This window comes from Vitis riparia, chromosome 9, assembly GCF_004353265.1.
Source record: "Vitis riparia cultivar Riparia Gloire de Montpellier isolate 1030 chromosome 9, EGFV_Vit.rip_1.0, whole genome shotgun sequence".
Lineage (NCBI taxonomy): Eukaryota > Viridiplantae > Streptophyta > Magnoliopsida > Vitales > Vitaceae > Vitis > Vitis riparia.
The window spans coordinates 19385253-19401473 of NC_048439.1; the positions used below are offsets into that span (position 1 = coordinate 19385253).

Consider the following 16221-nt stretch of genomic DNA (forward strand, 5'->3'; position numbering starts at 1 on the left):
CATCCATTGTAAAATATATAAATATAGAAGTATGTAGAATCGATCAATATATAGAATATACAGAGCCTTACTATGTTTTTCCTTCTCTTTCATTTTCATTTTCTTGCTAGCCAAACATTCTCTGAGATGTTTTCTCAGAGGATGAGTGGCTAGGATTTTTGTTTCTTGGGTAAAGGAAGCTAAAAAAGGTTCCAGCTACATAAGTGTGAGATTTTGTTGTTTCCGTTTTTAATGAAGAGAAAGTGTGATCCGTTTTTGGTTTTTATATTTTTAGTTAACTAGGATTACCATGAATAGCCAATACTTGGTAAGCTTTCGGATTCCATGGATTCTTATTGCTTGCAATCTTGCTCCATGGAGGTTAAATTGTTATCTCTTGTTCGCTTGTGAAGGATGATCCGATGCTAAGGATCACCTTGAATGGCAAATACTAGGTGAGAGGTACGAGTCATTGCAAGGTGTATCAGTGAGAAGGATTTAGCGTTGAAACCATTAATGGCAAGCATCTGTATCACACCGGTTCGGGAAATAACTACCGAATGCGAGGAAAAGATTCAAGTGACCGGAATCTCCCTCTTTGTAGTTGGCACCTGATCCTAGTAACCTGAAATCCCAAGAAACATCTTTCTTTCTAATTTCTTTCTAGTTAATTTTAGTTACTTTATGTTAGGTTAGCTTAATACCATCCGTTTTCATTCAAACTTATGTCTTCTTTTAAAGCTAACAAAGAAAAGAAAAAGTACCAATTCAGTTTTTGAACTAATATCAATTGCGAAGTGAAAACCCATCTCTGTGGACGATCCTATAGCCACTATACTATGCTAGCTAAATGCTACCCTGGTATATGGTGAAATAGGTTTATAAATTTTGTTGATTACTCCCGTCTGAGGATTGAGACCAAAGCACATCAATTGAGTTGAATCAATTGGAACACCAATCGGGCATGAATCACAACATGTTGTGAAAAATGTTTTCCATAAAGTCGCACCAAGAGTTTACTTTTTATAGATCAAATAAAAGTGTGTTAGTTATTAAATTTAAAAAAACACCAGAGTCCCAATGACGACTAAGGGCAATGGCAGTGAAAGATACAGAATTGTTTAGAATCACAAAGTATAAAGGTCCTTGTGTCAATCCATGTATTAATCAGGATCATTCACGGTTGGATTTTAGCTTTATATCTGAGTATATTAAAACATTGGTGAAGGCATAAATGACCATTACAGTTGTTGCAATTCAAGTTGTTGTTGCGGAACAATTTGGTTACCAAATTTCTTATCAAAAAACAATGAAAGCAAAAAGGAAAGCAATGACTCGATTATTTGGTGATTGGTACAAGTCTTATGTAGAGTTGTCTCGCTTCTTCCTTACTTTGGAGCAGTCAAATCATGGATGTATTGTGTATTCCAAAATGGTTTTTGGAAATAGCCCAAATGAAGAAAGTTTTCAACATGTTTTTTGGGCATTCCTTCCATCTAGTAAAGGGTTTACTCATTATTGACTAGTTCTTAGTATTGGTGGGACATATTTGTATGGAAAATATAAAGGGACTTTGCTGATTGCTATGGGGTGTGATGGTAATAACCAATTGTTTCCTCTTGCATTTGTCATTACAGAAGGAGAGAATACAAATAGTTGGAGTTGGTTTTTTGCATGTATTAGAGTTGGAGTAACACAAAGGAAAGGCTTGTGTTTGATCTCTAACTGTCATCCTATCATTATTGTTGTTGTAAATGAGACATATTAAGGATGGACTAAGCTAAATGCATATTATAGATTTTGCATGCGTCATTTAGCGAGTAACTTCAACACAAGGTTCAAATATAAGACTTTAAAGGATCTCATGTGTAGGGTTGCTTTGGAGAGTAAAATTAAAAAATTATTTCTCACATGGATACAATTAGCTGGATAAATGTTAAGGCTAGAAATTGGTTGGGGCATATTCCTCTTGAAAAATAGGTGCTCTCACATGATAGTAGGCGAAGATATGAGATTATGACAACTAACATGTCTGAAGTTTTTAATGGTGTCCTTAAGGGTGCACGTAACTTACCAATAATAGCTTTAGTCCAGTTAATTTTCTATTGGGTTAATAGTTACTTCACAGTCAGGCGAGAGTATGGTGTCAATCGACACGCTTCGAGTAAAGAATTCACTTCATATATTGACGCCAAGATAAAGGTTAAAGTTGTTAAGGTAGGTTCACATGAGGTTGTTTTTTATGATCATGTGAAATGATGTTTTCATGTTAAAACTAGACGCTTTGTTGGAAGTAGTAATAGGAAACCTCGTACATATCATGTTAACCTTTGAACGGGGTCTTGCACATGTAACAAAACACTTTTTTTTAGGATTCCCATGTTCACACATTCTTGCTACTTGTCATTGTCAATTAGTTGATTTTCAACAATTTGTACAAGGTTATTACACCACACGTGCTTACCTATCAATATAGGTTCCCTTGTTTTGTCCCATATTTGATGAGTTGGAGCCATCTCAATATAATGAACCAATAATTGTACTTTCGAACTCAATGAAGCGTCTAACTTCTGGTCGACCAAAATCAAGTTGTTTGCATAATGAGATGGATGAAAGGGAAACTAGAACTCCACAAACATTTAGACTTTGCAAGCAATCAAGTCACAATCGATGTTTTTGTCCTAATAGAGAAACCAATGATAGGAGGAGTTGATGTACTTCATGAATATCTTATTATATTGATATTTTTTTTATTTATTTGTATTGACCTTAATCGTTTTAAAATATATATAGAAACTATCTTATTGACATTTGTTTGTTGTTAATTCATTCATATTTTGCTTATATCAGGTTACTTGAAAAAAAATCTGAATCTCTACTGTTTAGGGGAGATGCTGCTCAAATTTTTAAAATTTTAATCATAAAATTCATGTTGTTAGAAATTATTGTTTCTTGTCAATTCATTCATATTTTTCTTATATCAGGTTACTTGGAAAAAATCTGAATCTCTATTGTTTAGGGGAAATGTTGCTCAAATTTTTAAAATTTTAATCATAAAATTCATGTTGTTATAAATTGTTGTTTCTTGTCAATTCATTCATATTTCGTTTATATCATGTATTGATGTACATGCAGATATGGACACTCGATCGTTTTCTATTCATCTTGACCTTGAGGGTACATTTGTGTTTACTCTTCAGCATTAATATCGATCATCAAACATTCATGTTGATCCAAATATAGGTCATGTTTTGACTTGTCAACACAGGTTTCCTCAAGAATGGGTTTTGGATGATTATACAGTTAGGATTTTATGTATTTCATCAAGTGGGGCATGTTAAGGTTGATTGTCCTTTGACTACTACATTGGTAAAGAAATGACGCCCAAAGACGCACACATTCCACATGCTAGTTGGTGAGATGACCATCACATTACACGACGTAGCCATCTTATTTGGATTATGTGTACATGGTCATCCTATCACTAGTACTATAGGTATTGATTGGCATGCACTTTGTGAGAAGTTATTGGGTGTTTGACCAACAAAGACTGATATTCGTGGAACATCCCTTAGAGTTCGTTTTATTATTACCCATTTTTCCCACTTACCACCAAAAATTTTAAATGAGGTCACGTTATAGTGCCATACTAAAGCATATCTTTTATTATTAGTTGGTGGTTCATTATTTTCAAATAAGAAGGGAACCTATTTCCAATTAGCAATTCTACCCATGTTAAGAGATTTTGATGAGACAACACAATATAGTTGGGGGAATGCAATACTAGCACATCTTTATAAAGAGATATATTGAGCTAGCTTAGATAGTGCATAAACTATTGCAAGACCATTATAGTTGTTGCAGGTATAATTACAAGTCTTATTAATTATGTAATTTTGTCATAATTATGTACATTTAAACACAATTTTGTTTCATTTTTAGTTATGGTCATGGAAGCGATTACACATGGGTTGTCCTAGTAGATCACTTCCCCATGCACTAGTGCCTATAGATGAGAGACTCCCGCCATATGCATTAGGGAGTAGGTGGAGAGTTCTCTTATCTCATACAAACACTCCTCATCATGTGTTGGTCACATATAAAGATGAGTTTGATAAATAACGATCTGATCAGGTTTGAGCTAAATACTAGTATTCTTTAACAAGATTATTAATATTAATATCATAATTTAAACTTTAAATATATACTAATATTTGAATATGTTAAGTATTATGATAGCCTTACATAGATGATACACTAACATTGCTTCCAAACATTTGTTTAACTGATCAAGATATTTGGCGAACAATGTCACCACTTATATTTTTTGATACTGCTTAATGGCATCGTCCTAAGTGTGTGTTGCGACAATCTGGACTCATACAGGGTATTCATCTAACATCTTATATAGATTATGACTTCACTCCATAGATCCACTCGATCGAGCTCAATTTGATTAGAGGTTGTATTATGAACACTACATGGCATTATAGGAGGCTAAAGGGGACCACATTGTCAATGCGGAGCTTATAGAGCCTCATAGAGACTACCATGCTCCATACATGACATGGTATCGTTGTATTACACATCGCTTTATTACACCTATGGATGATTTTGGACCGATGTGGTACCAAGCTATTGTCTTATCTGTCCACTTATTAGTTTGTACCATTTTAATATTATATACATATTATGTACAATATTTATTCCAACAAATAATTACATATCATTTTATGTGACAGATTGAGACTCTGACATCCATCATATCTAGAGGAGGTCATGCATTAGAGAACTCTGATAGTGAAGTCTCCTACCTCTTTAGACCTACCATTAGTGCAACCTCTTACCTCTTTAGACCCATCATCAACACAACCTCCTATTTCTTTAGACCCACCTTCAGTTCAACCCCCTACCTCTTTAAACCCACCATCAGCACAACCCCCTACTTCTTCAAACCCACCATCAGTACAACCCCCTACATTTTCAAACCACCATCAATACAACTCCTTACCTCTTCAAACCCACCATCAGTGCAACCCCCTACCTATTCAACCCCACTATCAGTACAACCAGCTACCTCTTCAGACCCACTTTTAGTGCTTGTTACCCCACATGTCGATCCCCTTTCATTGCACCTAAATGCTTCCTTAGCTATTCCACTAGGACTTGAGTTTAGGACATCAATTCTACCATCACTAGAGTCATCTATATTTGTTCTTATGCCTATGCAGATTGACACATCTACTCAGTTAGATTTACCCCCAACCATCCTGAGGGGTGGGCGGGGCCTACGTCGACCTAGATTGCTACCTTCACCCACCACCACCTCTATTTCCAACTCCAGCTCCATCACAGATAGATGTTCTTCATGTGTCATATGCAGTACCTGCTATACTTAGAGAGGAGTGACCAAAAAGGAAGAGAGTACCGGTTACATATAGTTTCTCTCATTGTGGAGGCATGTGAAATTATATATATATACACTATATAAATGTTTACTAGGTACTTTGATGAAAGTACTAAAAATTACATTTTGTAACTAATTAATTTCATTAACTAATTTTGTCATAAAATCTATATATGGCAACTACAGCTTAAGAATATATTATTATTTCGATAAAGATAAATTTGTCATAATATAAATAAATTAATATCTTAAAAAATAATAAATTAAATATCTTAAACTAATAAATTATACAATTTTATATATTATTTATATGTTATAAAAATATATTATTTTAAGATTATTAATTTATTAATAAATAAAATATTCATTTATAATCTCTTCTATTTATCAATTTATGTTTGTTAAAGTAATATAAGATTTTTAAGTTTAAATATAAATAATTTATTATTAAATTATATATTTTTAATTTCAATAATAAATTGTAATTTAATAGTTTTTAATTAAATTTTAAATTTAAAAAAAAATTAACTAAAGCCTCAATTGGCAATTGAGACTTTAGTTTAAAAATGAAGCCTCAGTTTTCAATTGAGGCTTCACTTAAAAAAATGAAGCCTTTAGCAACTACGATTTCAATTTCTTAGTTGGCAACTCAGACTTCAAGTCAAAAATAAAACCTCAGTTGTCAATTGAGGCTTCAGTTAAAAAATGAAACCTCAATTGACCACTACAACTTTAATTCAAAAACTAAAGTTTCAGTTAACAACTTCGACTTCAGTTTAAAAATGAAACCTCAATTATCAATTGAGATTTTAATTAAAATTATAATATATATATATATATATATATATATATATATGAAATGATTCCACTAAAGAATTTGAATATAAGTTTATGATTAGATGTTATATTTTTTTATAAATATTTGACCCAAAACTCTGTATATTTTCTTCTCAAGGGGGGCAATCCGACATAAACAATCCAATTGGGCAATCCACTAGTGGCCTTGATTTGCCCTTTCCTTTTCACATTCATTTAACCCAAAACGTCAGGGCCATGGTGGCATTAAAACGACAACGCTTTGCAGAAACTTTATCCAACCTGACTCCCCACGTGTCTCCTTCTCTCACACGTGTCGTCACCAAACTAAAAAAATCCCGAACTCTCCAGAACCCGTGGACCACTCTACCAAATGACGGAATCACCCCTTCAAGATCCAAAGCACCTTGCCCAGGCTCGAGGGTTTTCTATAAATTCATATTTCCATTATCCACCTATGCTTACGTGGAACCTATTCAGCGCGTGAGGCGCATGCGCCTCTCAACCTCCCTCCCTTAAAAGGCGGCTAGCATCCCAGGTTTTCGACGTTGTCATTTAGATTCTAGATGTCACCCGAGTCAAACTGAGTGGAATCCACGAGTGACACTCTCTGAGTTACGGTTTTTGGGGTTTTTTTCAGCTCGTTTCGTTGGTAAGAACTGCGATGGTTGAGGTGATGAGCTGCGGCGGGACATCGGCGGAATACGGGAAGCGGTGCCGGAAGATGGTGCCGGTGAAATCGGAGGTGGAGGACTGGGATGAGCCGGGGCTCAAACAGGCTCAGAAGAGATTGAAACTCGATTCGTCTCAGGTCTTTGTTTGTTTTTCTTCTCCGCTTCTTTTATTCTTAGTATTTTTTTTGTTTGATTGCTGGGAAAAGTACTCTACAAGGTGTTTTTGTATTCTTTTTTCCAAAAAAAAAATCTAAAAATGGCCTATTTGGGGGGAAAATCAAGTTACGGTTTCCCTGTAGTCTAAGAATTGAAATTGAGTGGAAATTGATAAGTTTTCATTTCCTGGAGATGAGAATGATTTTGCTGTAAACAACTATTAGTCTTTGCCATCAAACCCTCACAATTCTGGGGAAATTTTGAGAAAATTTCGGGATTTTGATACAGAAGTAGTCATTAACAAAATGAACCTTATAGTTTTGTGAAATGAGAAGTTAGCTTTGTTTGTTTGGTAATAGGATAAGAAAGTACCCTCTGCTTGATTGGTAATTGGGATAAGTTATCCATCATATATACTATCCTGTTTATCCACTGCTATATTCAACCAAACATGGAAGAAAATAAATGGTGGATAATAATAAAATTTAGCATATCACATATAGCAAGTACAATAAATTTATTTATTTTTACTGATTTTTATTGTTTATATCATTTATTTAAAATAAAAAAAAAAAGTTGTGGTTAAAAAATAAGAACTAATTAAATATTTATAAGATAATACTACTATAAGTATTATTAATATATTAATAAATTATTTTATATATTGAATAAAATGATATAAAAAAAATTTATTTATGAATTTTTAATATTTTAATCATGAATATCGTTAAACATAATAGAAATTTCATATTTTTTTTAATTGCAAATAGTGGAATGCAATATTATTTTAAACAAATTGAAAAATAATATATATCTCATTTCTTTTTATTTATTTATTTTACAAATTAAATATTAACATAACGTAATATATGTCATTGCATATACTATCTTTAGGATTTTATGTTCATTGGATATACCATATAAGGATATCATATTCGATTAAAAATGATATTCTGAGATATATTTTTCCTATATGATATTTTAGGATATACATATCTTATCCTATCCTATCTTAGTAACCAAACATAACCTTAATTTTTTTGGCTAGAAAATAGAGCATTGGTAGATTGATTGAAAGGAATATTAAAAATGCAAATTTAGAAGAATGACTTTCTCAATCAAGGATGCCCTCATTAGTTGGCAGGGTGCCTTTGTTGGGAAGAAGAGGAAGAAGGCTTGGAAAGCTACACCTTTGTGCCTTTTTTGGACCTTATGGAAGGAGAGAAACCAAAGAGCCTTTGAAGATTCTGAACTAACAGACCACAAGATTTTAAGCTCCTTCATGTACATGATTTTGGAGTGGGTTAGGGTACATATAGAGTCTACTTCTTTGTCCCTTTTAGATTTCATACATTGGTTGGGTTGTAAGTGAAGCAAAGGTGTTGTTTTTTGTCTATCCCTCCTTTTTTTTGGCCTTGTATACATTGTGTATACTTTAGGCGCTCTTTTGGCGCTTTTAATACAATTGCTTTACTTGTCAAAAAAAAAAGAATGACCTTCATCTTTTAAAAACATGAATAAAAATATCCTTAAACAATTTTTTAATCCCTATCCCTATTTCACACATCAAGCGAAAAGTTCAAAGGTAAAAATATAAAAATGAGGTTATATGTACAATTTTCAATATATGGAAGCTGTTTTTCCAAATATGGGTATTATCTCATCCCACTTAATTAAAGAATTGGAATTCTTTGGAAGAACTACTTTCATATATGGAAAATTGCATATATGTATGTGTGTGTGTGTGTCTATATATATATATAACCTCATTTTAACATTTTGACCCTTAAACTTTTTATGTAGAAGGTGAGATAGGGATTAAAAAATTGTTGAAGGGCGTCCAAAAGAGTTAACTCTTCATGTTTCTACTTTTGCTGCAATAACAGGGAAAATGAGAGGTATGAAGATGTTTTAAAGGAGGTTAACCCCCCTTGAAGTAATCATCCACCATATAAATCTTTTTGTGTCTCTCTCTCCTTTTTTCCTTGCCTCGGACTTGCAATTCACCGAGGATCAACATGGTTATTATATTTAAAGAGCTAGAGAGATTTTATGGATTGCATTATCCTATTGGACTAGTGTTTAAATGTTCCAGAATGTTGAGGACTATATTGTTTATATCCCAATTAGTGTGATTTTGAGGTATACGATTGATTGATTGCATCATACCTAATTCCCAATTTATGATAGTACAGAACTGATTGATTTGGAAAGTCCCAAATGTTTTTTTTTTTTTCTTTTTCCTTTTAGTAAGTGGAATGTTTCTAATTCATCCATTGCACTATCCCAGGTTAGGAAACAAATGTTCTAAGCCAAATTGACATAATGCAATTAATCAAATCTTCTTCTCTAATGATTTTTTTTTTCCCATTGGGTTTTTTTTTGCTTTAGTATTCATTTTCTTTTAATCCTTATGTTTTCGGTTAGTTATGTTTTTTTTAGTAAATATGATTATGCTAATTTCAATGGCTTTGACAATCTGTATGGCCTCGTTTTTTGACAGGAGCTGAACCAGGAAACTGGGGCTCTTCATATCCCACCTTTACAATACAACCTGCTTGATGAGCCTAGCCCACTGGGTTTGCAGCTTAAGAAGAGTCCATCATTTTTGGATTTGATACAAATGAGGCTCACTCAAGGAAATGCTCCCAAGTTAGGAAGTGTAGGCAAGAAAGTTACCAAGGGAACTCCTGTTACAAGTGCCTCAGAAAAGCTCAAGGCTTCAAATTTTGCTGCTTCAATTCTCAGGATTGGGAAGTGGGAGGTGCACACATTTGCCTTTCACGTCAATTGTAATTGAAGTGTATTCCATGTTTATGTTGTGTGTAGAGCATGATCTTTGATGCTAACTGGAATTATACTGGGTTGCAGTATGTGTCCAGATATGAAGGAGATTTAGTGGCGAAGTGTTACTTTGCTAAGCATAAGCTCGTGTGGGAAATCCTTGATGGTAGCCTGAAGAATAAAATAGAAATCCAATGGTCAGATATAATAGCTCTCAAGGCAAACTGCCCCAGTGAGGGGCCTGGGACCTTGGATGTAGTGGTAATTTAATTCTGCCCAATGCTGTATGTAATTGTTTTTTCGCTTTCCTCGCACTCCTCACCCCAGTAGACATTTTTGGTTTTTATTATAGTTATTATTATACACAATGTTGTTTTGTTGATGCTATAATTATATGGTCGTTCTTGTTTGGTGCAGTTAGCTAGGCAGCCTCTTTTCTTTAGGGAGACCCCTCCACAACCCAGGAAACATACCTTATGGCAGACTACTGCAGATTTTACTGGTGGGCAGGCAAGCTTGTATAGGTAGTGATAAAACTTTTCGTCTATGTTTAAGATTTGTACAAGGTGGAAGGTGAATGTTCTTCAATTCACTAAATATCAATTTTGACTGTGGGTCCAAATGCATGAAAGTGGACATTTTCTGCAAAATATACAAAATAAGGATGGTTTGTTCTGCTCAAAAAAATAAAATAAAATTTGACCAAATGAACAAAGATGTGAAGAAGAGAAAGCAAATCTAACAAACTCTAGTAGAAATCTATTTATTGAGGAATCTATTTGAAAGAATACCCTCTCTTTAGTAGAAATTTGATAATTGATTGGCTGATTGAGGAATCTAATTGAAAGAATACCCTAAAATTCACATGTCAAACTCTGGCAAATTTAACAACTTTTTATATTTCACATGAAATTGGATCTATGCTTTTCCTTTTCACATTTTTGATGTCATGTTTATTGTTATGTCCCACTATTATCATTGCTGTTTTTGTCATAAAAGAATCTGAATATATAGCGCCATTTTCTTTTTAGATGTTCATATCCGTGAAGCATAAATAAATGTTTTTCTCCGTACCTACCTCAGTGAGGTCTTTGGTGTTGGGACTGGCTGCATGAGAGATAAGCCACTAAACCAAACACGGCCATCCATTTTATTCCTTTCACTTGCAACTATGACATAGGTTACAATTTTGGACATTGAGGAGTCCGGTAAAATCCTGATCCCTTCATCATTTTCACAAAGATATTTGTAATCTGTGTTATTTCCCAAATTTATAAAGCGGAAAAAAAAAAAAAAGAGTCATCTTGTGGCTTCCCTGCTGGCAGGGATTTCAGAGAAGTGGGCTGAAATGTGTGGGTTAGATTGTGTAACTTAGTCTCTGGATAGAAGTGGTAGATGAGGGTTTGCAAGCTTAGAAAGGTTGAATACATTTCTGGAGTCTATGGTCTCAGATCTAAAACAATATTTAGCTGTATCCTGGAATTGGGCTGAAATGTGTGATAGATTGGGTAATTCGGTCTCTGGATATGAGTGGTAGGTGAGGGTTTGCAGGGTTAGAAAGCTCGAATACATTCCTGGAGCCTATGGACATGCAATGGTCTTTTCTATTGGGGTTGGACTGGAGGACTGAAAGAAGATGCATCTAGTGGAAGGTGGTGTGTTCTCCTAGAAGTGTGTTTTTTTCCGGCTGCACACAGAAGGGATGCCGGGTAATAGGAGGTTGGATCTGTTAAATCAGGCATTGTAGGGGAGTGATAATGGAGGCTTGCAGCAGGATGGGGCAGACTGTGGAGTGTCGAGGGGGGGAGTGCAGGGAATATTGCTGGTTTTTGTCGGGGTGGGGGGTGTGGGTAGGGTTGATGGGGGTTGGGTTGCAGGATGACAAATTTTGTTTGCTCTGACAAGGTGACTGGTCCTTTAGGGGTTGTTGAGGAATGGAATTAGGAAAGGGTGGGAAGACTTCTCGACTTATTCATTTTAGGGGATGAGCTGATTTGCAAGTTTTAGCATGATATTTGGTGTGGAAAACCTATTGGAAGGTGAAGTTCCCTACTTGTTTAGGATGATGGCAACTAAGGATGCTACAGTGGAAGAGTTCCTACCATGCTTGGAAGCAAGGTGTCAATGGAACCCGGTCCATCAGGGATCTTCCCCAGAGGGAACTAGAGAGGATCGACTCCGTTAACCATCCATACAGGTTGATTGAACAGGGAGAGAGTGGACATAGTAGGTGGAAGTAGACTAAAGATAGGGGTGTTACAATCAGGTAAGTTTAAAGAAAGAGCCTCATCTTCATTGGCTTTGCAGGAGGTCATCTACTCCCTTCTAACCATATGCCTTTGATCTTACCAGCCCCGTTTCCTTTGTTTTAGGTTACCGCTGTCTAGGGCATCTTTGTTGGGGACTTGGGGGGCCTTATGACAGGTTTTTTCTTTTCTCTGATCTCTCCCCTTTATCTTTCTCCTTTTAAATTCTCATAGTTGGAAGGATCTTCCATCCTTCATTGTACAATACTATTCTTGTCTTGTAAAAACGTAATTTTTCAAGGTGCTGAAAGACAAAAAGGGCTAATGTTTCCAAAAAGAAGTTTGCACTCTTGACCCCTTGAAAAATAGCATGCTTCCTTAAGGGTGGCAGCTTGGAACAGGAGCTTGCTTACTCAGCAGTTGTTTAGGAAAAGTCTCCCTAATTGGTGTCCTATGTGTCAGCGGGAACTACTCCTACATTATGTGGCTTAAGATCTTTGGAGTAGTGAGGGTCTTCCAAAGAATATTCAAGGAGTGCCAATGAGTTGGTACGGAGTCTGGCAGGAAAGAAAGGTGTAAAGGATAATCCATTTGTGTGATATATAACAAATTGAAAGGGGTACGATGGAAGAACATTTGAGTATGTGGAATTATGATGTGGAAGCTGAAATAAATGGCCATGTGATAATTATATTTCTGGGAGTTCAAGGCTATGACTGAGGAAACTCAGTTCCTTTTCTATTTATTGATAGCGTGGGTTGTTCCTTTTTCTTTGCATTCGGTGATCCTTTTCTACATAAAATGTGGCTCTTTTTTGGTTTTACTTAAAGATTGCTCTCCCATAAGCAAAAACATTTTAATCATTTAAAAATTCTGTTATAATGTTCTCCAGAGTGTTCCAACTTTCAAAATTTTGACAAGACTTATCAAAAGTACAAAATAATCAAATATATGTACTTGATGTAAAAAGTGGGAGCCATTATTATATGATCTTATTAAGATTTCATGTTGACGTCTCATAGTATAATGGATTATATCCAAGCATTTTATGATATTTTGATTAACATCATGAGATTTTGAATATATCATTCATGTATACTTATCATATTTACATTTTATTTACAAATTTTGATTCCAAATTAACCTTTTATTAGCAATACCCACTCTAATGCACTCCCAGAAATTCCATTTAGAATTTCTACATTTACTAGTTGTTTCCATCATTTGATTTGTATTGGTATCTATCAATATTTCCATAACTGTGATATCTTTGTGGATTCCATTATTATTTTTCCTCCCTTGATACTGTAGCACCAAGGGTTGTGAATGTATCAGTTGTTTGATATATTAGCCACAATTTTCAATTAATTATAACTGCAATTTATGAATTCAATTTGCAATTGGTAATCACTGCTATTTGTGAATTTGGCCTTTGAATGTGTAAAAGTGATGGAATTTTTCCATTTGTATGCCTGCAGACAACACTATCTGCAGTGTCCACAAGGCTTGTTAGGGAAGCATTTTGAAAAGCTTATTCAGTGTGATCCTCGTCTCAACTTTCTGAGTAAACAGCCTGAGATCGTTTTAGATTTTCCATATTTTGGAGATACAGATTCTGTTTTGGAGGATCCAGATGAATCCAAGAGCCATGATTTTGGTTTGAAGAGGGAAGAGGATTCTTCATTCAGTGGTTTGCAGGATGCACCATCAAGAGGTCGGTTGTCTTCTTCAAAGATCGATCCACAAGACCCTGTTGGTGGGACCACAGAAATTTTTTTCCAGAACACCCTTTCTCCGAGCTCTGGTAAAAGTATGAACTTGGAATATAGATTTATTGTGAATATCATGATGGTTGGTCCACTGATAATTCTTTTATTCCTTCCATGGAATCTGGGCAAGATATGTGATGATGAATCATGCTGCATAATGCTATTTCTTTAGAATTTTAATGCTATAATTAGATCACGATTTGGATCAGATAAGTTGATCACTGTAAGCCCTAGAAGTTGCCCATAGTGCTTGTACATTCTTTTATTTTATGATAACAATTCATTTTTCAGAGATGATAAGCCTCAAAGATTTTAGTTTGTGTTTTTTGTTCTTTTTAAGATAATTGGTGATTATTCAAGGTCATAGAATTTTTAGTGTTTAGAGCACATTGAACTTGAACTATTGCTTTAAAATATGATCATTGCACAGGTCATATGGTGTTGAAGTTTGCACAAGTCTGCACTGAGTGATCATTACATCAGGGTAAAATTGTGTGACCTGGATGTGAACAATTTTTTTCCTCTTTCTTTTTTCCCTTCTCTGATGTAACAAACAAATATAGGTTACTTGAAGTGGAAGAATTGGCTTCACACTAATATGGTTTCTTCATTGTGCTTCTGGAATTTTTCACTTGTATTGGACACTACTTGCACGTGAGTTTGATCTTTTAATTTGTTTCTTTTTTTCAGTTATGGACACCCATGTTATTGAGGAAAATGGAAGCATTGGAACTGAAGGACCAAAGTGGCTTAACAATTTGTGTCAGATCAAAGTGCCTGGACTCCACTCATCCATGTCAATGAGTGATCTGGTGAGTCACATTGGACATTGCCTTTCAGAACAGACATCATCTTGCAATCCTATTTTTCCTAGTGATGAGCCACTGAACCAGGACATCTTGGAGCAGATTACCCAGTACATGTTCAATGATGCGCAACTTTCATCAGCTTCTGATGAGCAGTCCATCATGTCAAGGGTTAATTCTCTTTGCTGCCTTTTGCAGAACGAGCCTGCAGCAGTTCAAAACTTTCAGGTTAAAAGTGAAAATGGTACCGACATGGCTGGTGATGGAAGAATTGGGCAACTGAATCCCATAGCTGCATCATGTGAAAGTAAGACTGCTGGCGATTTTCCCACACCTAATGACGAAACAAATGATGTCTCCAGCTGCAAGCAGCCACCTGCCATGTCAAGAAAGGACTCAGTCGGGGAGCTTCTTGTTAATCTTCCAAGGATAGCTTCATTGCCACAGTTCTTGTTCAACATGTAGGAAATATCTGAGAAGCAAGTTAGTTGGTGACCGTTCGGTGATCTTTTATGTAAAAAGCTTGAAGCAGAAAAGTTTTTCTCCTTGTAGTTTGTGAATATCATCTTTTCAGGTTGTTCATTGAAAATTGTGTCATTTATTTTGATGAACAATCCTGACCTCATTTAGGAATCCAGTGTCTATTTTCATAGTTCAGCTTCCAGCTCTACTCTGTTCTGTACATTACCTTGTGTACATATCAGCTTTATAGAACATTCCCTCGATTTCCCTTGGCTAATATATTTCCTAAGCTCTTTCTATGTATGAGAAGAAATCTGCTTTTATGGCCTGCCATGTTGTTGTCTTTTATTGGCTTGATGACACCAGGATGGTATTTTGAGCTTTGATGACTAGCTGGATGATTTCAAGGGCAACATGGATCTCCAGGTAAGATCTTTCTCTACACTGGAAAATAATTGCCTTTACTGGTTCATCCGGATCTGAAAGAACAATGTATTCATTTTGCAGTGGAAAACACTAACCCTTATTCGTTTCTGGAAAAAAAAAATGCTGCTGGTAGTTTTAGAGGATGCATTGGTTGACCTAAAGCTCCTTGGTTCAAGCAGGGACAAATGGGAAGACAAGACTTTGACGTCTCCTTTTCTGGAAGCTGAATTGGAAGATGGAAATATCAGAAAAGGTGAAGATGAAACAGCTAATGGACCCATCTCCAGGAACTCCCACAGAACCAGTGTTGGACATCCAACTTATTCAGGTATGACTCTAAAACCACAGAGAAGGGTTTCAGGAGGGGAATCGAAGAGTGCTGCAGTAAACAGAAAAGTAGCATGGACTTTGTTCTTGGAAGAGACTAAAACCCAGAAAGAAAAAAAAAAAATGATGTCAAGAGAGTGTAGACATGAGAGTGGACTTCAAAGTCCTCTTTAGAGCATTTTAGATTGGGTTTGTTATGACACAGACAGGAAGACAGGAAAGCGCATAAGGTTAGCTGGTCTAGAATTGTAGCACTGATCTTGACCATCTTGTTCAATTAGATAGCAAAATATAACAGGCCTTTCATGCTAGATGCAAAATGACACAACAAAAGAAGATGATGATCCTTTATATCATCTGGCAAATAGG

The 16221-nt window shown here is 35.3% G+C and overlaps 2 protein-coding genes across 2 annotated transcripts; both read left to right on the forward strand.

The window, feature by feature from the left end:
• Positions 1-6707: 6707 nt before the first annotated feature.
• LOC117921496 lies at positions 6708-15376 on the forward strand. The gene is made up of 6 exons (XM_034839377.1): positions 6708-7013; positions 9536-9796; positions 9904-10077; positions 10234-10340; positions 13541-13872; positions 14522-15376. The coding sequence occupies exons 1-6, from the start codon at positions 6867-6869 to the stop codon at positions 15100-15102; spliced, it is 1602 nt and encodes a 533-aa protein (XP_034695268.1). The 5' UTR covers positions 6708-6866; the 3' UTR covers positions 15103-15376.
• A 57-nt stretch (positions 15377-15433) lies between these two features.
• LOC117921499 lies at positions 15434-16083 on the forward strand. Its single transcript, XM_034839382.1, has 2 exons — positions 15434-15525; positions 15607-16083. The coding sequence occupies exons 1-2, from the start codon at positions 15514-15516 to the stop codon at positions 16024-16026; spliced, it is 432 nt and encodes a 143-aa protein (XP_034695273.1). The 5' UTR covers positions 15434-15513; the 3' UTR covers positions 16027-16083.
• The last annotated feature ends 138 nt before the right edge of the window (positions 16084-16221 follow it).